Genomic DNA, 27993 nt, shown 5'->3' with positions numbered 1-27993 from the left:
TGCCGGTGACATCATAAACGATGCAAGAGGGAGAGGAAGATACTTTGATTAAAAAATTTAAGGGCACATTAATTTATATATATATACAAAAAATGTGTATAATATATTATGATAAATACTGCAATATTCCATTAAAAAAAATAAGAATTTACCTTTTAATACAATGAATGGTTTACGTTACTAAAAGAAGGGTATTGAATCATGTTATTGGAGAGTGGAAGGGCTAGTCAGTACAGCAGCTACGGAGCATTTCATTCAGTGGAAGTACCACTTGTAACATTAAACCACCACAGTATATAGCGCCCCGTTGTGGTGGGATGACTACAGGTACACAACATAAGATATTTATTTTACAATGACAGAATAAAGAAGAAAATAAAGATACGTATACAATAGGTCCACTTTAAATTATTTAAGAATGACACCAAAAATAAATGTAAAAAACAAAAATAAAAAAAGGTTAATTTAAATATTAAACGGATATAAAATGAAAGGAACAAAAATTATTTCGTAGAAGAAAGAAAGAAAGAAAGAAAGAAAGAAAGAAAGAAAGAAAGAAAGAAAGAAAGAAAGAAAGAAAGAAAGAAAGAAAGAAAGAAAGAAAGAAAGAAAGAAAGAAAGAAAGAAAGTAAACAGTCCTCCAGTCCAATAGGGGGCAGCACGTCGTAGTTGAGTCTCTAAACGCGGAAAGTATAGACGAACATAGTGATGTGCCGCTTTAATATGCCGATACAAGTATTAGAAATAAAATAGTTTTCGTAATGACAGGGCAATTATACTTTAACACATTTCTCTCTTTTCTATCTTAAAAGCAGGAGCATGCAGTTGTATAACTTTTATTTCCATCGTTCTGTTCTGTGTCTTTCTGTACACTAGCAGGGATGCTAAGTGTTTGCTTTTTTTGACTCACACAGTGATTGTTTATATATTTAAAGGTCTTTAGTAAAGGTATATGTGCTGTTGACCTTCAGTTTAATTCATTATATAATGGAGATCGCATATGTTTGCGAGTGGGAGAAGAGACCCAAGAGCAACCACTGTCCCTCAATCCCTCTGGTGTGCGCCTGGTCATGTAGAAACCTCATCGCCTTCACCACTGATCTGAAGAATGAGGAGGATGACAAAGGTCTGGACAATGCCTTTATTACCAATATTATCAGACCCGTTGGTGAGTTATAAATGAACGATGAGAAAAAGCACACACTTCAATTGTTTTTGAATTGGAGATGCCCAGAGCATCAGTGTTTTTTGTTGAGATGCTGTACTACCAACAAGAATGAGGGGATAATTCATTTATGAACGAATGTCTTTTTCTGCTGTAGATCTGAGTCATATGATACACATCATTGACACTGATCACCCCTGGGATGTGTACTCAATCAACTCTGGTCACACTGAGGTCATTTCCTGCCTGGAATGGGACCAGTCAGGTCAGTCATCATGATTCATTTATGGGTCATGAAATGTGTGAAACCTCAGGAACATGTCCAGGTAATAATTACACTTAAAATGAGAAATAGGATATATATACATATATATTTAAAATGTGTAAATATATAGTTAAATCAGCATACATTAGAGACAGAACAATAGATGCTACTGTAATGTATAAATAGTTTAAAACATTTAATCATTTCGCAGAAGCTTTTATCCAAAGCAACTTACAAATGAGGAGAAAAATAGCATTTCATTGTTATGATTTAAATCATTATTTTTTTTTATTAATATCGTAATTTCATAATTTATCATCTGGGGAGGGAAAAAGTAAAATGTAGAACCAAAATACTGCACATCAGGGTTATTACCGGTATCTATTACAAAAAAATTTATGAGAACTGAACTGAGCTGGACGATGACATCACTGTTTTCTCCAGAGCTGCTGTAACGATAAATGAACTAAGGATGTTTACAGAACAACGATATATTAAAAATAGAAACCTGTTTTCCGGATTTTCGGATCAGCGAAAACGACAAAAAATGCTGTATTAGGCATGCCAGACAAGAAATGTCACTTTGTAAAGGACTACGCGCCTGCGCACATACACATTTTAAACACGCATATGCCTATAGACTAAACACGTAGTAGGTATGTGCATGCCGTTACCGTTTTCACAGATTCACAATTTTGAAGTTTACACGGAGATGCTAATTTTTTTTTTTTTTTTTACTTGCACTTTGAAACCTACTTCAAAATTTGCATTCTCATGCCACCAAAACGCAGTTGTCGTGTAAGTGAAGGTCCAGAACCCGTTACAAGTTTTCTGTTTTCAGTTGAAAAGGTGTTGTGTAAATGGCCCCTAAATTAATAACTGATGATTTTTACAACAGAAATGAATCAACGCTGAACTTACTTAAACTGGACAATGAATTTCTCCTAAAGCTGCTGCACAACCAAAACAATCTTTGTTGCATTAATTTCCTACTGTCACTGTAAAGCTGTTTTCGAAACAATCTGCATTGTAAAAAGCACTTTATAAATAAAGGTGACTTGACTTTACTTGTTAATTGAAACAAAACAAAATATTAGATGAAAAATGAAAATTAGAAAAGTTTCCTTGCCAACTGAACTAACTTAAATAAGCACTAACATTACTAACTGGAAATAATGATCTAAAACCAAAAAAAGAGCAATTAAACCTAAATAGTAAAATGTATTTTTAATAAAACTATTTATAAAATTAAACTATTAATAAAATAGTTTATATATATATGTGTGTCTATATATATATATATATATATATATATATATATATAACTCAATGAGATGTATGTATTAAATGTACTGATTTATATTGACATAATTAAATCAATACATAATATGCTGTATTGTCATATTTATTTATTTATTTATTAGGATCCCCATTATGCAAGAAAATGCATCCACTACTCTTCCTGGGGTCCACACAAAACACATAACAATAATAAAAAACAAATTCTCATGAAATACAAATGCACATATATATATATATACATACACACACATATATATATATATATATACACACATATACATACACATATATACATACATACACATACGATATACTCTATCTACTAATATAGGCTAAGCTAAGCTAACATAAAAAATTCCTTTATTTGTTTTTTAAAACCAATATTATTTTGAGTTTTAACAATATGACCTGGAAGAGAGTTCCATTCAACCATAGCTCTATACAACACTGTACATTGTTTTGAGTTTGTTCTGGATTTTGGAATTATATATTTACCAATGACGGCATGCCTCGTGAGATAAGTATGTACATTAGAACTCAGAGTAAGTTACCTATACAGACAGTCAATGTCACAATGCAAGCAATAAGCTTTATTTTTGATATTATGATTATTATTATTTTTTTTACTTGGTGTTAACTGTAAGCCAGACATGGTCTTGAAAGGTTTCTTGAGATTCGCCTATAGATTTAAAAATGTCCTTACCATTATCACCATTTGTTTGTGTGTGTTGTGGTCCGCCAGGCTCGAAGCTGTTGTCTGCTGATGGTGATGGTCATATTAAGTGTTGGGGCATGACGGAGCACCTGGTGAACAGCTGGGAGTGCACACATAGCAGCTCAGTGGACGGAGACCCGATCGTGTCCCTCTCATGGTTACACAATGGCGTCAAACTCGCTCTGCATGTTGAAAAGGCAAGGAAATCTCCTTATCACCTACTAACTAAGTGTTAAAAAAAACAAAAATAACACCCTGATGTCTTTGTTGCTCCTCAGTCTGGCTCTACGAACTTTGGAGAGAAGTTTTCCCGGGTTAAGTTCTCCCCCTCACTCACGTTGTTTGGCGGGAAACCCATGGAGGGTTGGCTAGCAGTGACAGTGAGCGGTCTGGTGACTGTGTCGTTGTTAAAGCCAAACGGGACTCTTCTGACGGCCAGCGAGAGCCTGTGCAGACTGAGGGGTCGCGTGGCCCTGGCTGACATCGCCTTCACGGGCGGTGGGAATATCGTGGTGGCGGCCACCGATGGCAGCAGTTCTTCTCCGGTGCAGTTCTATAAAGTGTGCGTGAGCGTAGTGAATGAGAAGTGCCGCATCGACACTGAGCTACTGCCCTCGCTGTTCATGCGCTGCACCACTGACCCGGTGCGGAGGGACAAGTACCCTGCCGTCACACACCTTAAATTCCTGACACGTGAAAACTCAGAACAGGTACGTCAGAAAAATCTTCTTTCAGAGTCAAGTCACCTTTATTTATACTACGCTTTTTACAATACAGATTGTTTCAAAGCAGCTTTACAGTGATAACAGGAAAATAATACAACAAAGTTCGCTTCCAGAAGAAAATAGCGAGTCCAGCTTAAGTGAGCTGAGTGATGTTTCATTTTTGTTGTAAAAAAGTTATTACCGGTAATTTAGTTCATTTACATACAGGTGAAACTCGAAAAATTAGAATATCGTGCAAAAGTTCATTTATTTCAGTAATTCAACTTAAAAGGTGGAGCTATTATATTATATAGACTCATTACATGCAAAGTGAGATATTTCAAGCCTTTATTTGTTATAATTGTGATGATTATGGCTTACAGCTATGAAAACCTTTTCACAATATTCTAATTTTGAATTTGGGGTTTTCATTAACTGTAAGCCATAATCATCAAAATTATAACAAATGAAGGCTTGAAATATCTCACTTTGCATGTAATGAGTCTATATAATACAATAGTTTCACCTTTTAAGTTGAATTACTGAAATAAATGAACTTTTGCACGATATTCAAATTTTTCGAGTTTTACCTGTATATAGCCGCTCTGGAGAAAACCGTGATGTCATCGTCCACCTCAGTTCGGTGCTCATATAATGGTGTCAATGCAGGCTGATCAATAATATTGTTGAATATTAAATTAAATGTCCCGAACTAAGCAAGTCAAAAGCCAGTCGGCGGCCAGTTCTCCTCTCAGTGTATGATTATGATTCAGGCAGCATTATAAGTCAGATTGGATTGGAACATTCAGAATAATATTACAGTTCTGTCTGTTCATCATACCTAAAATTACTTGTAGCATTAATTAGTTATTCATTTTTAAATGTTTAAGATGTAAATATTAAAATGAATAGAAATTACTATTTAATTTTCAGTATTGATTTCTTTCAAACTAAATCTTACAACCCCAAACTTTTGAATGGTAGTGTATATAAGATAATTTCTTAATATAGAATAGATTTAGTATAATTTTTGGCTAATAATGCCAGGCAGAAATTGAATGTTGATTTCCATGTTGTTGTTCTGGTTATTATATATTAACGTGTTTTTTGTGATTGCTGTGTTTCTGAAGGTGCTGCTCTGTGCGTCCAGTCAGATGGGCAGCATTGTAGAGTGCTGGTCCTTGCGGAAGGAGGGTCTCCCAGTTAATAATATCTTTCAACATCGATCACCTGTGGGTAAGTTTCATAAATCCAGATTTGGAAAAAGAGTTTTGTTACAGTAGTACACTGATTTTTTTATTTACAAATGTAAACATTACTATAATTCAAGGTTTTTAAAGGCAGTACATCAAATACTGCTATGATTTATAAACATTTTACTTTTTTTTCTCCATTATTTAAAGACGCAATATGTACGATTTTTGCTAAATCACAGAACAGTTTTGACAATACATTTCTGCGTTTCTGTGTGCGTGCGATCTGCACTTGATGTGCAAGTTACTGTCTGTATGTGTGTGCGTCACAATGAAGCAGTGCATTAGTTTAGAGCGGTGATTAACCTACGTGTACAATAAGCTGTTTAAAACGTGCATTCACCCCATCAATTTTGAGATGGTATAATCAAACATATCTTGTGGAGATATGTTTTGTGTTTTTCTTGCTCTCGGATTATGCATTTATTTGTCATTTTAACTGTTGAAAACGGAGCGTGAATGTGGAAAAATATTTTCCTGTTGCCATGATCAGTGGCAGGGTTGGGGAACATTGATCCTGGAGAGCCACTGTCCTGCAGAGTTTAGTTCCAACCCTAATCAAACACACCTGAACCAGCTAATCAATTTCTTTAGGATCATTAAGGCTACGTTTACACGTGGGCGGCTTTTTTCATAAACGGACATTTCACCCCTCTCCGTTTGCAAAAATAACATCGTGCACACCTCTCAGTTTTCAGAAAAGTGTTTGTTACACGAACCTGTGTATATGCCGTCTAGAGCATGTCAAACCTGTAGGTGGCAGTGTAACGAGAAGCTCAAGCCCACGTTAGCAAATCAGAATCCCGAAAATATTCACATACTGTGACGTCGGCTGCCTAAAACTTTTCTCAGTTTACATGCAAACGTGGAAACTAAGTTTTCCGAAATCTCCACTCTGGCCGGAGTTTTTAGAAAGAATCGGTTTCAGCGGAGAATTCTCCGTTTGCGTGTAAACGAAGGGCACAAACGAAGGGAAATGTCTGTTTTTTTAAATATCCATGTCAAGTAAACGGGGCCTAAGGCTACAATCAGTTTTTTTTCAGGGTTGGAGCTGAACTGTGTAGGACAGTGGCTCTCCAGGACCGACGTTCCCCACCCCTGCCCTAGTGGATAGTTCATTAGAATTAAATGTAATCATGTGATCAAACGTAACGGTTAAAGGTGGGGTAAGCAGTTTTTCCAAAATGCTGTTGGACATTGTTGATATTTGAAAACAACCCAAACAAACACACCCCTCTCTTCATTGCTCCGCCTTCAAAACTCATCCATCAATCCTAACCACTCGTCTCGAACCCCGATCCCCCGCTTGTGAGGCGAGTGCACTAACACAATGACACTAAACGCCGCGTTCTCTAGCAGTTGCCAAGGCGACTCTCACTAGCTGGCCTCCGTTACATACGTAATCCAAGAGTGGATGTCTGTTTATCATAGTAGAAGTGCAACAAAATAAATGCTTCATGAAAAATAAAGTGCAGATGAATGAATGAACGAATGACAAGGAAGCTCAAATAACCTACAGTACACAAAAGTAATTACAAACAAGAGTTTGTTGTTAGTTGTCAACAGCACCAGCTCGAGACAAACAATGACACTCAAAGCCAGTGTTACTCACGTGTGGAGTGGAATCAAAGCAAATGTCTGTTTTCAGACCTTAGCTCTCTCCAGCGCTGGACAGCTTTTCTAATATTGACGCTAACGTGGACCCTAAAGTTCTTGCCCAGTCATAACCCCTCATTTTCTAGTGATTTCTTCTCAGCTTTTCTCTTTTGTATTGTGTCTCATCTTTATTTCTGCAGTCTTTCTTCAATAATAATAATAATAATATCCACTTTGATCCGACTAACTTCCAAACAGCGTTTTTCGAATACTGCTTACCCCAACTTTAACTTTATTTCATTAGTTCATCCATGAACATTATTTGTGAGTCCTGTTAGATTGATTTCTATCTGCTGTAGTGGCGAAGACGACAACTCCCATCAATCCACGCTCCTCTACAGCGTCATCAAGCTACACCTTTGTTATTGTTTTGAAAATGCGAACTCTAGCAGGGAAAAAATACATACTGTGCCCTTAAATACACTTATTATAGTTAATTTTAGTTAAATTTGTATTAATATGTTTGCCTTTAAAAAGTTTAAAGGTGCAGTAAGTGATTTTGTCGTTATTTGTGTAGAGCTGGTGTGCTGCTAGTGACTAACAGCAAACTCTCGCTAATATATTTTCTGTTGTTTTGTATGTTCATTTTTTGTTCTTCCTTGTCGTTTGTTAGTCATATTTGCTTTATTAATTTTGGCTGGTTTGGGATCAGTTTTAAAAAATAAAATAAAATTGCATATACTAATTAGTTAAAAAAACAGAACCCAAGTGTGCATGTGCTCTATCCAATCAGTCATCATGACGTCACTAAACACACACACCCACTGCGGAGTTGGGTAGTGTTGGCTCATGTCTGGTGGGTTTTTAGCGCGACCCTCTCAAAACGTGGATTACACTTGTAATGGGTGATGACTTGAAAGCTCTTTGTAAATATAACTGTAAATCTTGTTATAACACAGTTGAATGACTTAATTGAAATCGAATATAGGACGACCCCTGTCCACCATCATGTGCATACCAGGACATCTGCAACTTTTCTGCAATCCAAACTGCACTCTGGTATACTCTGGTATACAAGTCTGGTAAATTCGTTACTGCTGTTTGAAAATATCTGACATACTTTTCTACTCAATAGTTTCTACCTTTCTACCTCTGGGTAGAAACATTTCTGTTATATTTGTTCATTTTCTTTTACTGCATTTGCCATGTTTTGAGTTATTTTTAAACTTTGGTTGTCATGACAATAGAATTATATCCCATTCTTTTGCACTAATTGTTTTAAGCAGGTTTTGGAGAGTTTTGGGCTGGAAATAGTTGACCCAATCTGGCAATGCTGGGGGCGGAGCAATGAAGGGAGGGGGTGTGTTTGTGTGGGCTGATTTTAAATATCAACAATGTCCCTTACTGCACCTATATATATATATATATATATATATATATGATATCCCTGGATTGAAACTTAAGTTGCTGATTTCATCAGACGTCAACCCTTTGTCGTTTGTTTTCTCGCCATTTTTAGTAGGTGAAAAGCAGCCAATGATTCTGAAGTGGCGTATTCTCTCAGCGACCAACGATCTAGACCGTGTATCTGCTGTCGCTCTGCCTAAACTTCCCATCTCCATCTCGAACACTGATCTCAAAGTCGCCTCAGACACCAAGTTCTTCCCAGGCCTTGGTACAGCCTTTTTATCCTTTCTCTTACTTCCCAGAACGTAGCTTTGATGGCTCAGATTGATTATTATTTCGTTGTCCGCAGGTCTTGCCCTGGCGTTCCATGACGGCAGTATCCAGATTCTCCATCGCCTTTCCCTGCACACCATGGGAGTGTTCTACGGTTCCTCTGGTTCCTCCCAGCGGGTTGGAGAAGAACCCGCCATTAAACGCCAGAGGACTGGCGGCCCTATGCTGCACTTCAAAGCCCTTCAGTTCTCCTGGACATCTCTGGCTCTGGTGGGCGTAGACAATCACGGCAAGGTATGACCAAGGCATGACGTATCATGACACCTAGCGATGACAGAAGCATCCTCAGATCTTATGTTTCCCCTCCTATGGTTTCAGTTGCACATGCTTCGAGTGTCCCCATCTATGGGCCAAATGTTGGACATGAACACGCTTCTTCGCCACCTACTGTTCCTCCTTGAGTACTGCATGGTGACGGGATATGACTGGTGGGACGTGCTGCTCCACGCGCAGCCCGGCATGGTGCATAACCTTCTGGAGAAACTTCACGAGGAGTACATGAGACAAAACCAAGCACTGCAGCAGGTAGATCAACCTCTTATTATAGAAACTTCCTCTTCATGACTTATCAATTGACTTTCTTGTGATTCCTCTCTTTAAGGTTTTGTCCACCCGTATAGTGGCAGTGAAGGCGTCTCTGTGTAAGCTGTCCACTGCCACTGCAGCAAGAGCATGTGACTTCCACGCTAAACTGCTCCTTATAGCCATCAGCTCCACGCTGAAGTCTTTACTGAGACCTCATGTGCTCAACACCCCCGACAAGAGTCCCGGAGACAGACTGTCTGAGATCTGTGCCAAAAACACTGACATTGGTAATAACCCACCACCCAAAAAATGCTTCAGTGTAGGCCTGTCGTGTCTCAATTATTTGAGATAACCGTGATAATTGTGCAGTTTAAATTTCAATCACATTTTGACATCCAAATATGGGAAATTTAAGTGCTTAAAGAAGTGCGCAATCTCGTATCTCCTTTTCCGCTTTGGTAGGGAGAAGCAGGAGACTAATCTGGTGGAGAATAAAGATGTAAGAAAATAAAAGCAAACATTGGTGTACTCAAAGAAAGTCAAAGGTCTTCCTTCATACGAATTGAAGGCTTGTGGGATTATATATTATATTATTATATTTTGGTTCTTGAATCTGATTGGCTGAGAGCCTTTTTCAGTCATTAGAAGAATATCACGTGGAAACCGTTTCACAATTTGTATGACTCCGTCTGTTTCTGCCAGATAAATGGCAGAGGAGAAAACCTACTATTACAAATAATACTGTTATTGTGTCCCAGAATTTAGATTTAAGAGTTATTTTTTAGGTGTGAATGTAGTTGTTTAGACCTCAAATATGCATTGTATGACAGATAATACAGGTCTACATCAGAGCATCCATAGTTCCATTCTCCTATCTTCCCACTTTAGTTGTTTTGATGCTAATAGAGATTTCTGATCGGTTAATGTGTTCAGACATTGATAAAGTGATGATCAACCTTAAGACTGAGGAGTTTGTTCTGGATGGACCCCCTCTCCAATCTCTCCAGCAGCTCATTCAGTGGGTCGGAGACTTTGTTCTTTACCTGCTGGCCAACCTGCCAAACCAGGTGAGATCAACTGGACGACCTTTACTAAGAGTACTGCCAATTTCTGCCAAATTACCCTGCCAATTTTGAGTTTTACATGATGCTGTTATGCCTGAATATCTTTTCAGGGCTCCATTGTGCGTCCAGGGTTTGGGTTCCTGCGGGATGGTGCGTCTCTGGGCATGCTCAGAGAGATGCTGGTCATGATCCGTATTTGGGGCTTGCTGAAACCAGGCTGTTTGCCCATCTACACGGCCACATCTGACAACCAGGACAGCATGTTTCTGCTCTTCCGCCTGCTCACCAAACTCTGGCTCTGCTGTGAGTTAGGGCCGTCACTCTTTGGGCCAAAATTTCCGTTCAGTGAAAAAGCTGTAAAATCTTTCAAAAAAAAAAAATTACTCTGTTTTGCCGTTGTTAGCTCGAGATGAGAGTCACCCGCAGGATCCCGATGAGACGTTGATTGATGAGTGCTGTCTGCTGCCCAGTCAGCTTCTAGTACCCAGCATGGACTGGCTGCCCATCAACGATGGTGTCATCACTAAGATCCAGAGCAAACACCCGCTCAGACTTCAGTTTGGCAAACCATACACCCTGCCTGGGGTCAACCCCAGCGCACAGGTGGAGGTGTTCAGGTGAGCGATTATAGGTTTCTTAAAGGGACAGTTCACCAAAAAAGATTCTATCATCATTTACTCAGAACACAAAAGATGCATAATTTGAAGAATATCCTGTCCACTTTTTAAATATAATGAAAGTTAGACTGGACAACCAAGCTCCAAAATTGATAAAAAAGCGTATGACTTGTGCGCTATAGTCCAAGTCTGATTTCTGAGGAACTAATTTGACCGATAACTGTCTCATAAAAAGTTTTAATTGTTGCCAGAGGTTAGTGCATTTATGTTTTGATGGTGTTGTTTCAGGATTCCAGCATCTCAGAGGATGGACCATCTGAGATGTTTACATTTGGGCATCTCTCCAACAGAGGACAGCAAAGCTTGCACCAGGTATCACTTTAGAAGTATTCCTCAAGTGAAATGTTAATGTTATAAACAAATTAGTTTAGAAAGCCTTTAAAATGTATTGTTGAAAAAAATAAATTCTACACACACACACACACACACACACACACACACACACACACAAACACACACACACACACACACACATATATACAGGTCCTTCTCAAAAAATTAGCATATTGTAATAAAGTTCATTATTGTCCATAATGTAATGATAGAAATTAAACTTTCATATATTTTAGATTCATTGCACACCAACTGAAATATTTCAGGTCTTTTATTGTTTTAATACTGATGATTTTGGCATACAGCTCATGAAAACCCCAAATTCCTATCTCAAAAAATTAGCAAGCTATTAACCTAATCATCTGAATCAACTAATTAACTCTAAACACCTGCAAAAGATTCCTGAGGCTTTTAAAAACTCCCAGCCTGGTTCATTACTCAAAACCGCAATCATGGGTAAGACTGCCGACCTGACTGCTGTCCAGAAGGCCATCATTGACACCCTCAAGCAAGAGGGTTAGACAGAAAGAAATTTCTGAACGAATAGGCTGTTCCCAGAGTGCTGTATCAAGGCACCTCAGTGGGAAGGAAAAAGTGTGGCAAAAAACACTGCACAACGAGAAGAGGTGACCGGACCCTGAGGAAGATTGTGATTCAGAAGGACCGATTCCAGACCTTGGGGGACCTGCGGAAGATGTGGAGTGAACTCCTCTATATACCAAAGTATTCTAGAGTCAAATGTGTGGCCATCTATCCGACAGCTAAAGCTTGGCCGATATTGGGTCATGCAACAGGACAATGATCCCAAGCACATCAGCAAATCTACAACAGAATGGCTGAAATTGAAAAGAATCAAGGTTGTAATGGCCCAGTCAATGTCCAGACCTCAACCCTGATTGAAATGTTGTGGCGGGACCATAAGAGAGTTGTGCATTAACAAACAAACGTCAACAAACCTGAAGCAACGTTATAAAAAAGAGCGGGCCAAAACACAGAACGATGCGAGAGATATTGTCATACAGAAAACGTAATTTTTTCTTGTGAAATTCCCCCTGTAGTCAATAATTGTATCCCTTAAAAGTATCTTTGATCTCCAAAATTGCATATTTAAAAGTTTTTTCCTTGGAAAAAAAAAATCTGTATTTAGAATTTTTAAGGCCAGACAAGTAATTTGGTGAGGTCAATTTGTAAAGAAAGACTTACACGCCTGCGTACATATATATTCAAATGTGCATACCTATAGAATAAACACGTAATACGCATGTGCACGCCGTCAGCGTTTTCACAGATTTTAAGTTTTATATATATATATATATATATATATATATATATATACTGTATATATATATACGGTATATGTGATCTGGATCACAAAAGCAGTCATAAGTCGCATGGGTCAAAATGATTGATTTTTCTTTTATGCCAAAAATCATTAGGATAGTAAGTAAAGATCATGTTCCATGAAGATATTTTGTAATTTTCCTACCGTAAATATATAAAACATTTATGTTTGTGAGTGAACGCAGCACAATCGCGAACATAAATGGACAACTTTAAAAGCGATTTTCTCAATGTTTTGATTTTTTTGCACCCTTGGATTTCAGATTTTCAAATAGTTGTATCTCTGCCGAATATTGTCCTATCCTAACAAGCTTATTTATTCAGCTTTCAGTTGATGTATACATTTTGTGGTCCAGGGTAACATATAGCCGCTCTGGAGAAAACCGAGACGTCACCATCCAGCTCAGTTCATATAATAGTGTCAATGCAGGCAGATCAATAATATTGTTGAATATTAAATGTCGCCAACTAAGCAAGCCAAAAGCCTAAGGCGACAGTGGCAAGGAACCAAAATTGCATCTGGTGACAGAATTGAGAAAAAAACCTTGGGAGAAACCAGCCTCAGTCAGAGGGGGCCAGTTCTCCTCTGGCCAACGAGATGTCATGTGTTATTGTTCATCTGAGGTTGTATTTATCTCATTTGAAAGGGATAGTTCACTACAAAATGAAAATATATACAGTGGTGGGCAAAATGAATAAAACACCTGACAGATCTAAAGTAATTGACATTTTTTGCCTCCAAAACATGATTTAATTTAATAATCTCCATGTAACATCCAGATGGTTGCTCTGAACACAACAAATATCAGATGAAGTGAGTTGTACTCCTTTTATCCACTTTTAACTTAATAAAACTTTTATCCACTTTAAATTTTATTAATATTACGTATGTCCAGCTTTTGCAGCAATTACAGCAGCACATCTCTCTGGCATAGTGTCTATATATTTCCTGAGAACTTCAACTCTAATGTCATCCCATGCCTTCTGCAACTGAAGCCAAAGGCTTTCCTTTGAATGTACAATAGATCTGTCCAGTTTTTTTTTCCCCCCAATGCGCCCCAAATTTGCTCGATGGGGTTGAGGTCCGGACTTTGACGGGGCCAGTCCATCATTTTCAATGTTCCAGCAGATTCCTTTTGTCGCAGTTCTGGCAATAGTTAGAAGAATGTTTAGGGTCATTGTCCTCTAGGAAAATAACAATTGAAACCTCTTAAATATGCCAAGTGTTCAAATAATTTTGGCCATCACTGTATTTATAATATTTTATTATGTGAATTACATTAATATATCTTCTAAAATGAATATATATATATATATATATATATATACATATATATATATATATATATATATATATATATATATGCGCTAGTTGTTGTTTGATGCTGATAGTTTATGTTTTTGAAAGTCTCTTATGCTCACCAAGGTGGCATTTATTTTTTTATTAAAAATACTGTAATATTGTGAAATTGTATTATAATTTAAAATAAGTTTTATATTTAAAAATGCCATTTGTGCCATATTTTAACATTTCTGAATCACTACGGTACGCCTATAATAAGTGTTTATATTGACACTATTTTAGACCAAGCTTAGCCCAGTATATATATATATGAATGATCTTCTGACTTCTAAAGAGTGATGTGCTGTGCTTTTTGTGGGTAGTTGGCCTGTAAATCTTTTATCTTTACAGATGATGATGATTCTGCCTTCACAAACTCTATATTTAGCAGCACTCTTCAATGAGCTCTTGTTTTTATGGTCTGTTCAGGTGTGGCTGTGTCACCATGCTGAGATCCCCAAATAAAACCAACGCCATGAGACAGTGGGAGCAGCGCTGGATCAAGAACTGTCTGTGTGGAGGTCTCTGGAGAAGAATCCCCTCCACACTAACATAAAAACCACACCGTCTGGAAATGTGAGGAAATGTTAAAGCTGCATGGATCTCTCATTGTAAACTGGAGAGAATGAATAATGTCTTATTTTTTTGCTGTTGTAAATATGAAACCATGTAATTTTTTTTGTAATGTTGTATGTAATAAACATTTTTGTAATAAATAAAATAGATTTGTTTTTAGTAAACAAAAACTCTTCTTTACAGAAATGTCAATTGTAAAATTGTCTGTCGTCTGACAACCATAGGGAGGTGCTAAACCTGACAAACACAGCCATGTTAAAAATCCATCATGCTTATTCACAGACAAATTGGCATCATGCGTTACATCAGTAGATCTAAAAGATGCCCCACTGATTCTGCCCACAACAGACCATTAGAATGACCACTTACAGTCACTTCAGTAAGACAACTACTGTACACTGGTACAAAGTTTAGTCTGAAATTATAGTATATCCCAGGTTAATAATTGCATTACTTTCAAAGTAATTACACAGTTGGACTTCTCTTGTATCTAACTGCACTCTCAAAAGATTGTGTAGTATTGATGTCTGTGCATAGATGAAGCTTATAAGAAAAAAATAGTCTTGTGTTTCAAGATAGTTGCTTCACTGAAAGATCAATGTGCAAACAAACAGTTATGAATTTAAAATAAGATATTGGTAAATATTTATGCTAAAATAATGCTAAAGCAAAATGATACGAATATTTGGACTAACTTCTTTAAGTAAGCCAAAAGCTTATTTTACATTCTAGCTCGTCATTGTTTTAACAAATGTTTTCATTTGTCACACTTCTGACTTGGATTTGAATTACATGCAAAACAATTACATGCAGTACTAAACAATATAATTTCTTATAGAGGCATGTTTAAAAACAACTTTATCGTGTGAGTTCACACTCACAGTAAAACAAGAGCAGCAAATTACTGTGATATCTGCATCATTTTGCTGTTGATTAACAATAATTCATAAGAAAATGACTCAGCATCCTTTAATTTCACCGTAATTGACTTCAGTCATTTATTGTAAAACAAAAAAACTCTTTAATCCTGTAAACTCCTGGCAATTGTTTACAGTGTAGGGACAGTATGGGGATTTGTCCACAGGAATAAATGGGAAATCAAGAGGAGCAGTGTGACAGCCAGCTTCTGTGCTTTGGCTCTGATTCAAGAGGTCATCCCGACACGGGGTGCTCAGCAGAGAGAAGACCAGAGGGCCATCGGGCATCTCTCCAGGCCTTCAGTGGCAGCAGCTTGCTGGGGTTTCACACTTTTTCCTCAATGCAACCAGAGTTTGTCCCCATATTTAGACCATCTGGAAGCAGGCAAAGAAAATTAATCTCAAAATCACTGATGCCCTAAAGGTATTAAAAACAAAAGTATAGAGTTTTTGTTGATATAAAATTCTTTTTTTTTCTTTCTTTTTTTCAGCAAGGAGGCATTCAATTGATCAAAAGTGACAGTAAAGACGCTTATAATGTTACAAAAGATTTCTATTTCAAATAATTTATTTTATTTTGAGCTTTCCATTCATCAAAACATCTTGAAAAAAAAATCAGTTTCCACAAAAATACTAAGCAGCACAACGGATTTCAACATTGATAATAATAAATGTTTCTTAAGCACCAAATCAGCGTTAGAATGATTTCTGAAGGATCATGTGACACTGAAGACTGGAGTAAAGATGCTGAAAAATCAGCTTTGCCATCACATGAATAAATGATGTTTTAGAATATTTAAACAGAAAAGTTATTTTAAATTGTGAACGTTTTCCCACAATATTACTGTTTTTCCTGTATTTTGATGAATAAATGCATCATTGGTGAGAATAAGAGACTTCTTTCAAAAATATATATGTTTTTAAATTACCAACCCCAAACTTTTGAATGGTAGTGAATCTTCTATATTAACATTTACTCATAAATGTAGGTGTTATTGAGGAAAGCGTTTGTTAATGTTATAAATGAAAGATACAAATTAAATGTTACCAAGACAATTTGGCTTTTTATATGGGGGTCCGTGGGTTTTAAAGGGATAGTTCATCCAAAAATGAAAATTCTGTCATCATTTACTCGCCCTCAAGTTGTTTCAAACCTGTATGAGTTTCTTTCTTCTGTTGAACACAAAAGAAGATATTTTGAAGAATGTCGGTGACCAGACAGTTGATGGACCCCATTGACTGTTTTTTCCTACTATGGAAGTCAATGGGGTCCAGCAACTGTCTGGTCACCGACATTCTTCAAAATATCTTCTTTTGTGTTCAACAGAAGAAAGAAACTCATACAGGTTTAAAACAACTTGAGGGCGAGTAAATGATGACAGAATTTTCATTTTTGGGTGAACTATCCCTTTAATATATAATCACATTATTTGGCAAAATAAATACTGCATGAATCACATTTATTTAGTCACTTCTGAACAATAATGCATATAAAATGAATGCATGAAAATGAAAACTATGCAAAATTGCAAATAAATGCACTATAATAGATTTGTGTCTTACATTCTTAAATACATATTCATTAAATTAAAGTAATAAAACACATGCAATCCACGGCTAATTTGGTTTATTATGTGGTCACTAACATAGCTAAAAGAGAAACCGTTTGACTATACAGCAAACAGGACATTATGATGTGTAGGGGTGTTCATGTCTGCATCAAGGCATAAGTTGTCCAATAAACCAGTCCATACCATCTCCACTCCACCCTGTTCTAAACACGTTACCTGAGCAATATCTACCATGTTACCACTGCTGGAGGAGATCACAACAGATGCTCAGGAATGCTGCCACACCTGATGACTGCTGATGATGGATCGATTTTATAGTAAGATCAATTGATGCAGCTTCATGCAGCACTGACAAATCATTGTTATCTCTAATAGTGCACGGGGTCCTTCTGCTACTGAAGCCCCTTAGATAGGCTATTGGATGTCAGTTGGATGTCAGAACAGCAGCTCAAGTGAGTTGAGGAATATTGTGGTTGGCTCCAGAAGGCAGGCATATAACAGGAGTTCGTGATTGCTCCGTGGAAAACGTGAGCAGAAAGAGGAATATGAACTGAAAGAGCCGCAGTATAACCCCGTGAAGAAGGAATAAGCTGGGATTCTTTTCTCTCTCAGGATATCGTTCTTTCAGACAATCGTCTGGTTTCGCAGTCAAGGTGAGATTTTTCCCCTCAAATTTTTACCTGCATGAAAAACAGCAGCAGATCTGTCAGAATAAACAACCTACTCGCGACGCGACGCGACAAGAACGCTGCCATTATAATTAGCCTATATGTGGGAGAAAACGCGTGCGGGTATACGGTCGCGTCGCGTCCAGTGGAGATGCAGTATTATCTCGATAAATGATAACTGAGGGTGTCGCAGTGACGCTGCTGTACGGCAGTTTTACATAACAAACACAATCTCAGTCTCACTTTATAGGCTAGTATGAATCCAAATTATTTAGGCAGGCAAATGTAAACATATGGATACTGATATCGACTGCAGGTCATTATAGCCAACAGTTATGTGCAACGAGTCTCTCAAGGTTTCAGTTCAACTGACACCTGATCAATGAACCTACACCTGATAAATTCCTGAGTGATTAAAAATTCTTGCCATTCAATTCACTATTGCGCTACATTTGGTTATCACTGTTTCACTAGCCTATAGCTACTTATACTATTATTATTTTATATGGTATATATATATATATATATATATATATATATATATATATATATATATATATATATATATATATATATATATATATATATAGTCACTTCTGAACTATAATGCATATAAAATGAATGCATGAAAACTATAATGCAAAATTGCAAATAAATGCACTATAACAGATTTGTGTCTTACATTCTTAAATACATATTCATTAAATTAAAGTAATAAAACACATGCAATCCACGGCTGATTTGGTTTATTATTGTATTTTTTTTATATTATTGTTTATATTATTGTATTATAATAATATATATTTATAGCTATAATATTTTATATTATTGTATATTATTGTTTATTATTTTGGTTTATATATTATATATATATACCGGTATATGCCTATATTTATATAAATGCCTATTATAAAGCAGGGTAAATAGGGGTAAAAAAAATGTGATATTGAATTTCTATTCTGTGAACAACAATCAAGGTGTAACGACTGTCAGTCTAAATTTCCAGTGTAATTGAAATCATCATCAGTGACTTTTCTCATAATGTGTGGACATTAGCGAGACTGATCTAGCTCATTCTTATCTGATTTCATTATAGATTTTTCCTGAGTCTCTTCACTTCAAGTGTATAATTGTTTCGCCTTGACTGGTTGTCGTTGCTCCAAATCTTTATCGACCTAGCTATTGTTCTGCAGTGTTGTGGATACATTTAGCTTGGGTTCTTGCAGACAAACCAGGGTCAAAAAGTAGCAGTGTTGCACAGCTCAGTCTTTAACCTCACTTTACCCCACAGATTCGTGTGAGAAACCCAGTCAAGTTGAATTACCTTTCTCCGCAGTCAAAACCTCTCACTGTGAGTATGTGTGAGCACAAACAGTCTTTTTGGAGAGAACTTAGCGCCTATGGATTCTTCCTTAAAATTCACACACACACTCAGAAATCTTTTGCCTGTGAGACATTCGGCTCTTCGAGATAAACAGAGCTCCCACTCTTGAAAAGAGGCTCCCTGCTAATTTCAGCAGAGCCTCGCTCACTCCCACTTGAGAGTTGGAAGAGTGTCTTCAGGACAAGTGCCTTGTTTAGTCACTGTTGATTTGGCAAAGAGCACGGAACACTATTCTCTCAATGCCTGCTCAAACAACAGCCCACATCAACATTTGTTCATTATGCTCTTTTGAGAATATTCAGAGAGAAGCTGTTTATTTAATATTCATTTTCCTCAGGCACACAGTCTGCTATCCATTTATTCAGGAGGGCTTCATTCTGTTTCAGATGAGAAAATAATCATTTGAACATTTGTGTGCATGCCTTTTCCAGTGGATACACATTTATATTTCAAAATATAATTAAACACTCAAATATATTATAGGCCAAATATTTATTTCCTTATAAATTTCTTGGATTTTTTGGGGGGATATGATCAATCTTAATATATTTATATTGTGCAAAATATAGGCTATGTTAAAAAATAGTATTAATTTACCCAATCTTGATTTGACCCCTTTTGTGTCATAGCATGAATGTAAGATTTTACAGATTTATGAATGAACCGCTCATTTTTAAATCTTCCCAGTCTTCTGATATATCTTATGACATCCGCTGCACTTAAAACATTACACTGTTAATGATAACTTTAGTTAACTCTACAATAAGTAAATTCACTTAACTAATTACTCTTCGACAGCGAAGCCATAGAAATATACAGATATATCAGAGAAGCGGAAATTAAAAAAAAAAACTCTAAAGATGGCTGTGCGCTTGTTTCCATGTCTGTAATATGCTTTATTTATATGCTATATTGAAATTTAAAAATTTGAGCAGCTATACATATTTAAGAAGCTATTAAGCATTTCTTTCTCATGTTACACTCACATCGACATCCACATTACACACATCCACATTTTTGTCCAATCAAATGCTCTCTAGATATGTTCCAATTCCTAATACCGCCTACTGAGTAAATAAACTGTTTTTGTCAAGCCGTGGGGTAACTGGGGTCTTTTAAATGAACTCTTGTGTTGACAGAATAACTTCAGAAGACCACCACCATGATGACTGCACGTGAAAAACTTAAGAAGAAACCACCCAAAGACAGTTTGACGCTGCTACCCTGCTTCTATTTTGTAGAGGTACGTGCCATCAATTACCCATTTAATACTTCAATAGAGCAATTAATGTCTCAGGTAATTACATTACGCACTCGAAATAACTGGGCTCATTTTCATTGAAGACATAATTGAAAATGCATAATAGCAGTCAGTTTGAGTGCGTTAGTGTGTATACCTTTCACCACAGTGTCAGCCCTGGAGTACAGTACTCTGTGTTGACATTTAACAGCCATCTGCCACAGTCGCTCTACAGTAATTCAACTGTGTTCTGATGTTATGTTTGTGTATTATCAATCTTTAATATCTGTTTGTAGAGGCTCTTGCATTTGTTACATTGTAATAAATTAGTAACTACCATGTAATTACACGTACTCTCCCTCGCCTGAGAAAACAGCTACCCATTGTGGCATCCTCCATGGTTTCACTGTACTTCCTGGAACTGACGGATGTGCTCCAGCCAGCGCTGGTGGGATTCCGCTGCCATGACCGTTCACTCAGCATGCCCTACGTGGACAGCGGCGATGAGCTCATCCCTCTGCTCATGCTCCTGAGTCTGGCCTTTGCTGGCCCTGCTGCCTCTGTGAGATGATAGCAATCATGACAACTTATTATATTTAAATATTTCTAACATTTGTGACCTAACTAGTCAGGGTTATTAACGTCAACTTGTGCATTGTTCCAAAAAATTTTTTTTACCTTAAACGTGTTAACTTGCTTCTCCAGAGAAAAGACACAACCTTAGGTTTAAGTTATATTTCTTTACATTTAATATCTGAAATAAGTGTACTATATTTAATCATCCTCAAAATCAAAAATGTTGATTATCAATCATATCATTATTGTTGTGTTCAGATTATGATGGGTGAAGGTCTGCTGTATTGTATGCAGTCCAAACTGAAGGTCCGTCCAGGGATTGAGGGAAGCATCAATGCTGGTGGATGTAATTTTAACTCTTTCCTGCGGAGAACTGTTCGTTTTGTTGGTATGTAACTATATTTTCATTGTAAGACAATTTTTTATTGCAAAAAGCAATGTGTTGGATGAATCTGAGGGGCTGTGAACTAAGAATGTTAGTGTGGATTTACAGTATAATCCTGGTCTCCAGTTGCCTCTGTAATAAAAAAAAAAAAGTAAATGTATTCTTTTCAACTGTATTTTGTATGAATCTGAAAGGATTTGTGTTGTAAACATATACTGATATAGCATTTTTATTGAAAGAAATGACTAGAAATCTAGAATTTTTTTTCCAATTTGTGAAATTAAATGATGTATTATGAACAAAGTTCAGGAGGAGCACATATATATATAGCCGACTCACCTCCATTCCTCAACAGTCTTTTCTGCCTCCCTTCGCCACCCGACTCCTCACTCTCAGCTGGTTCCTATCCCAGATACTCTGGGTTCGGGCCACATTGCTCGGAGCCCTCCCCCGGACATTATGCGCCAAATACGCATATTCTTTTACTCTATCTAATTATTTGTAAGTGTGAACTTGTGAAATCCGAAAAGGAATGATGCAGATGAATATTATGTAACATGAGTCATGCACAGAGTGTTACATGAAACTGATGAAATGAATCATCCATGTTGTATTCCTCATGATCTGTCTCTCCTTGTAGGTGTTCATGTGTTTGGGCTTTGTGCAACAGCACTGGTTACTGATGTCATCCAGCTAGCCACTGGCTACCACACACCATTCTTTCTCACAGTGTGTAAACCCAATTACACTGTCCCAGGTGTGTCCTGTGACAAGAACCCTTACATCACCAAAGACATTTGCTCTGGCCAGGATCAGCATGCTATTCTATCGGCCAGGTAATTGAGTGTTTTGCTACTAAATTACATCTAATTATGTGATTAACTGTGATTAACTTCAACCTTGTACAATCACCATTTTCCTTTTCCCTTTTGTGATTTTCTTCCTGAAGAGCACTCCCTAATCTCCCCCCCTTTAAAAAAAATGTAAACATTTAACATTGACTTCTGCTTCATATCTTGTGTAGACTTACTCCAGATGTTTGCTTTCCTTTGTGACAGGAAAACCTTCCCTTCCCAGCATGCAACCCTCTCTTCCTTTGCTGCTGTTTATATTTCAGTAAGTCTCTTCGACACAGTGTCAATGTGTGTTCATTTAATGTTTACAGCAAATACTGTTTGTATATAAACCTAATAGGTTAGTGTTGTAAATTGCAAAAAAAAAAATAGAGTATATAGTACAGTTTAAAGTGATTGTCCTGTCGATAGAAATAATGAACAACCTACATAATTGAATTGTACTTTAGACGTGCGTAGAAAAGACACGGCACATGCAGTGACACAAGTGATAGATTTCAACACTGCTCAAATTTTTAAGACATTTAAGGTTTGATTTAATATGCTCAGTTGTATTATGTTCGCTAGATTAGTGGAAGTCTAATTATAAGTAAGCATTTCACATGTGTAGGTACTTAGCAGGATCCACTTCAAGCGACAGACATGGAGATAAGTTATTACTTCTTCCCACCTTGCGCCTGTCAGACTGTCAGAAGCTGTAAGCCAGCTTGTTATTAATTTGCACATGACAGCTGGAGACCTCTGCTGCTCTCTACTCCTCTAGATGTACTTCAACTCAACAATCTCAGATAGCACCAAGCTGCTCAAACCCGTTCTGGTGTTTGCCTTTGCCATTGCGGCTGCATTGACGGGACTCACTCAGATTACCCAGTACCGCAGTCACCCCATCGATGTGTATGTTGGGTTCTGTATTGGCGCTGGTATTGCTGCGTACCTGGTAAGTGATTGGTTTTCTGATGTCTATTGTATCAGTGGTGTAGTATATTTGGACAGCCATCCTCCATGTAATGTCATGCCATGTTGCTAATGAGCTTAATACCCATGTAGAACATGTTGCTGCATCAAAATCCTTGTTGGTTCTGGCACAACATTACAACCAATTAATCAGATTTTAGTGTTTTGGGTTGGGCAAAACCTGGGGATAGGAATATCAACAACATTCAGCAAACTATCTGTTCCCTCAGGATTATGGCTATGGCAGTTCACATTTGACATTTGTTAATCCTAAAAAAGGATGCAACTTAAATTACATTCAAGCTATACATTTTACTATTGCTTAAATTGCATTCAAGCAATACACTCTAAAAAATGCTGGGTTGTTTCAACCCAATTTTGGGTCAAATATGGACAAACCCAAACGTTGGGTTAAAAATGTAATTAAAAAATGTAACCCAACGGCTGGGTTTGTCCATATTTGACCCAAAACTGGTTTGAAACAACCCAGCGGTTCGATCCTATTACTTTTGAATGGGAGAAACTGCAACGCGCAATGTGGCGGAATACGTCCCACCTTCTGCTACCTTCTAAGTAAAAGAGCCAATCGCTGATTTGTAAAGTCATTACGTCACTGCAGCTGCCGTTAGAAGCACGAGTTCCCATAGAAACCCGAGACTCGCGTGTAGGACTGCACATGCGTATTGGCTGGACTAGCCTGAAAATAAGCTTTTTAACACTATTTGGGCATAGGAAACAACATTTATGAGACAGTTCTTGTCAGATTTGGGTGCTGATTTTAAATATGTTATTTATTGGTGAGTTCAGGAAGCAGTTTTAGAGATTTTAGGATTCCCCCATTAAAATAGATAGGACTTGGACACATTGATCCTATTTGGCTAAATCAAATTTCTGGATAGGTTTTCAAACTGTTCCTAGAGCCTCCCCAACACTGCACATTTTGGTGCACATCTGCATCCTGGACAACACTAGGGAGTTTAGATGCTAAATAGGAAATGGATCTACTGCCACCAGTTTATTTTGATATTCTTATTATCAACTGGCCAGAATTTTAAAATCACAGTAAACGTGAAGGACTATAATGCGTTAAGAGCTCGCTCAAGTACTGGGGGGCTAAACCATTTAGTGTTTTTTAAGTAATTAGCTAAATTTTAAAAAGTATACGATGTTGAACAGGGAGCCAATGCAGTGTTGACAGAACCGGGCTAATATGACCATACTTCCTGGTTCTAGTAAGATCTCTAGCTGCTGCGTTTTGGACCAGCTGCAGTTTGTTTATTAAGCATGCAGGGCAACCACCCATTATACCATTACAATAATCTAGCCTTTAGGTCATGATTGCATGAATTAACTAAGAAGTTCATAAAGTCATTACTGATGTGCTGTTTGGAAACATCTGGGGTTGTGTTTGTTTTCTTCTTAGAGAAATAATCAGATCTAGCCGGTTTTAAGGCATGTCTTTACGCAACTGTGCTCTATTTCCACGAAATGCGTCCTTTCTTGAGGGCCCGAGCGTCATAGAGTACTCATTAAAGTAATCAGCTGATGAGGTAATTCAGCCAGGTTACATAAGGTGACACCCAAAATGTGCAGTGCTGGATAGGCTTCAAGAATGGTTTGAAAACACCTGCTGTAGCTTATACAGTATCGGGGGTAGCCAATCCTGCTCCTGGAGGGTTACCATCCTGCAGAGTTCAGCTACAACCCTAATTAATACTTCTGGTAACCAAGGTGTTCATGATTACTTAAAAAAATTACATGCATGAGTGTTGATGCAGGATTGAAACTGAAGTTTGCAGGAAGGTAGCCCTCTAGTAGTAGGGTTGACTATGCCTACAGCATGGCACAAAGCCCTTTTGATACATAGGGAATGCAGAAATGGGGTATACCATATTAATGCAATCTAAGTCACTTTGGATAAAAGCATTAACCAAATGAGTGACTGTGATTTTGCCAATTAGAATTATGGATCCATTCCATTTCATTCCAGGCTTTCCATGCTGTTGCCAACTTCAAATCTCCTGAGGACACCGTCATCCCTCAACCCCCTCCTCTGCAGAAGGATGCTTTGAGGGCTCTGGCCCAGCGAGGTCATGACTCTGTCTATAACAAGGGCCATGCCTCTGAGAGCAATGAGGAAATCACATCACCAGCATCTCTAGATGTGTTGAACCGTCCTGTACAGCGAGAGAAAACCTCGTTGGGAAGCTTAAAGAGGGCCAGTGTGGACGTGGAGCTACTGGCGCCTCGCAGCCCAATGGGTAAGGAGACCATGGTAACCTTCAGTAACACATTACCCCGTGCTACAGCTCCAGATGAGCCAACAAGGCGTCTGGTGACAGTACCTGTTCCTGTACCAATGGACCCCATGCGGTCACAGCAATTAGTGTCTGAATGGAAGCAAAAGTCAATGGAGATGCGAGGTGGCAGCTTGCCCGATGAGGACACCAGTGAGCAGGGCTCAGACGGTGGTGACGACACGACCACAGAGGAGGACAGCGTCCATTCTTCAAATTATTCATCTATTCCACAAACTAACAAACCAGCTAACCCACCTGCAGGTGCAAGAGTAGTGATGCCCCCTCGTCCCCCTGGGCAGCCAGTCCCCCCGCCTGTATCCCCTAAAAGCGCAAGCACTCGGGCCAAATGGCTGTCCATCACTGAGAAAAGTGGTGCCAGTATTCCAGTTATCAAGGCAGGAAATCAGCCTCGGATCATGCAGGTCATTGCCATGTCAAAGCAACAGGGACTCCTGTCTGGATCAGCAAAATCCTCTGAGACTTCATCCTCCTCTGGTACCTCATCTATCACGGGCACAGAATCATCACCCAATCGCTCGGAACGTGACAGCGGTTCAGGCATCATCACCGTTGATGCCCATGCCCCCCACCACCCTGTAGTTCGTATGACCTCTAATCCAAATAACCCATGGGAGTGGAGAGGATCTTGTGATGGAAACATGGCAGAGTCATACGAGCTCAAAAACCTCAACCGTGAGAGTTCCCGCAGTTACCGTCATGTCAGGGGCAGCTCTCCTTGTTCTTCTGCCAGTGAGGCTGACCACGGGCCGCCCCAGCTCCCTCAACCTCCCCAGCCACCACTTCCGCCTCAACTCCCACCTGTGGGTCAAATCTCAGAAGGTCGCAGTCTGCGCCGCAAGACCCCTCTAGTTTTGCTGGACAGAGAGGGCAATCAGAACCACACTGAACAGGAAAACTACTATAGAAAGCTACAAAGCGGCAGGCATTTCAAAGAGTGACCATGTGCTAACACTTTTTTTGTGTTTTAGTTTTAAATTATTTACTTGATTCTATGAGGAATATCTGAATGACCGGATTCACTACACTTTGAGTCAGTGGAGCTTTCAGGAGATGCTTCTTCTGACGACTTGAGAGCACAATGGCTTTGCCCTCTGAGGGTAAACCAAACTATACAAATTCATCATAAAAATTCCTCTCAGCTTTATTGTATTTACATTATCTTTATATTCTCAAATTCCTACAAGGCAGATTTGGGTTTATTTAAATTGCTGCTCCTTTTGTTCATACTTGACTAACATAAACGTGTGACTGAGATGTCAGGTTGAATTTATGTGTATATGTGTTTACGCACGATTGTTTAGTGTATGTTGTAAAATGGAAAAAAAAAATGATTGCCTTGTAACCCTCATGGTGAAAACCAAGTTAAAGTGTTTTGTTGGCTCTTTATGAATGATAATTGCTTTGCAAAAGGATAATGTTCTTCATTCTGCATCGGACTATAATTGCTGATTCTGCGTTCTGGACACTTTGCAAATCTACTGAAGACATTCTGTGAAAAAACAGTGGAAATGGAAGCACTTTGAATAAGCACTTATGAATTACTTCATCTCTTTGTGTGTTAACAAGTGAGGTGAAATGGTATGTCTGTGAGGTATTCCAAATGAATATTAGACTGAGCTGGACTCTATAAGGAAATTATTTTTTAAAATTCATCATTTACCTAATTACCTAATGGAGTACACATGAAGAATTTACTGCAAGTCCCATATTATATGTGTCATAATGAGAAATCTTTCCCCATTCCCCAAAAGAAATCTTTTTTTTTTTTGCTGTAAATCACAAAAATAATTTCTACAAACTCTCTGGGATTTATATGTAATAGTTAGCGATCTCCTTGTCATGCTGTTTCCCAGAGGTTCTCCTCTAGATGAACTTGATGCATGTTATGTGAGTGTTGTCAAGGTGGAAGTGAAGCCTTGTCAGTAAAGAATTCAAATCTGTTATAATGTACATGTGCAGCTGTCACTGCAGGTTGAATTCTGTGTGCATCAGCTCTCTCTTTCCGGTGCTCTGAGCTACTTCTGGATCTCTGTAGATGGTTGTCCTTAATGGATGCTTCGTGCTGTTGATGCAGTTTCTGAAAAAAGACAACATAGCCTAAATGACAACAATAAACGAGCTGCAGTAAATTACAATGTTTGTAATTTGTAATGCACTGCAAATTATAAAGTGTATATCTGGTGGCCTACAGCAGGATAGTGCTGGAGATTAAGATTTTGAACCAATTAGTTGACATTTAGCCATGATGTAAATGAATGGTAAGCAATTCTGTGCCGTTTGGTTTATACACATTACTTATAAACAATTACAAATCACAGGAAGGCAGTTTACTGGCTACAGTCTTAAATCTGCCAAGCAAGATAATGAACATAGCCTAAGTCTCCCATCCAAGCATTGGTCAAGCCCATCCATGCTTAGCTTTGGTAAACCAGGTTAGAGCTGCATGGGTGTCAGGAGCTTTAATGCAAAAAAAAAAGAAGCTATCGATTTATGTGAGGAGCCACTTCTTACGGTCCCTCACAGAC

At 38.0% G+C, this 27993-nt stretch overlaps 2 protein-coding genes across 3 annotated transcripts; both read left to right on the top strand.

Annotated features, from left to right (window-relative positions):
- The first annotated feature begins 651 nt into the window (after window positions 1-651).
- Window positions 652-14794, top strand: med16 (mediator complex subunit 16). Of its 2 annotated transcripts, none has more exons than XM_079596806.1 (14): window positions 652-1168; window positions 1323-1430; window positions 3475-3644; window positions 3726-4157; window positions 5282-5387; window positions 8520-8675; window positions 8757-8974; window positions 9059-9265; window positions 9342-9552; window positions 10199-10332; window positions 10440-10632; window positions 10733-10946; window positions 11235-11318; window positions 14452-14794. In XM_079596806.1, exons 1-14 carry the CDS (start codon window positions 988-990, stop codon window positions 14576-14578), a joined length of 2541 nt encoding a protein of 846 aa, XP_079452932.1. In that variant the 5' UTR covers window positions 652-987; the 3' UTR covers window positions 14579-14794. The 2 variants fall into 2 exon arrangements, with proteins under 2 accessions (XP_079452932.1, XP_079452931.1); XM_079596805.1 differs by having other exon boundaries at window positions 851-1168; window positions 1320-1430; window positions 14452-14781.
- Window positions 14795-17309: 2515 nt separating this feature from the next.
- Window positions 17310-27198, top strand: plppr3b (phospholipid phosphatase related 3b). The gene is made up of 9 exons (XM_079598478.1): window positions 17310-17739; window positions 19046-19105; window positions 20278-20381; window positions 20755-20940; window positions 21213-21342; window positions 21980-22175; window positions 22398-22455; window positions 22957-23130; window positions 25138-27198. The coding sequence occupies exons 3-9, from the start codon at window positions 20301-20303 to the stop codon at window positions 26404-26406; spliced, it is 2094 nt and encodes a 697-aa protein (XP_079454604.1). The 5' UTR covers window positions 17310-17739; window positions 19046-19105; window positions 20278-20300; the 3' UTR covers window positions 26407-27198.
- Window positions 27199-27993: the final 795 nt, after the last annotated feature.

Source organism: Phoxinus phoxinus, assembly GCF_949152265.1.
Source record: "Phoxinus phoxinus genome assembly, chromosome: 22".
NCBI lineage: Eukaryota > Metazoa > Chordata > Actinopteri > Cypriniformes > Leuciscidae > Phoxinus > Phoxinus phoxinus.
The sequence above is the reverse complement of the archived record's forward strand: the minus strand, read 5'-3'. Positions and strand labels throughout refer to the sequence as shown.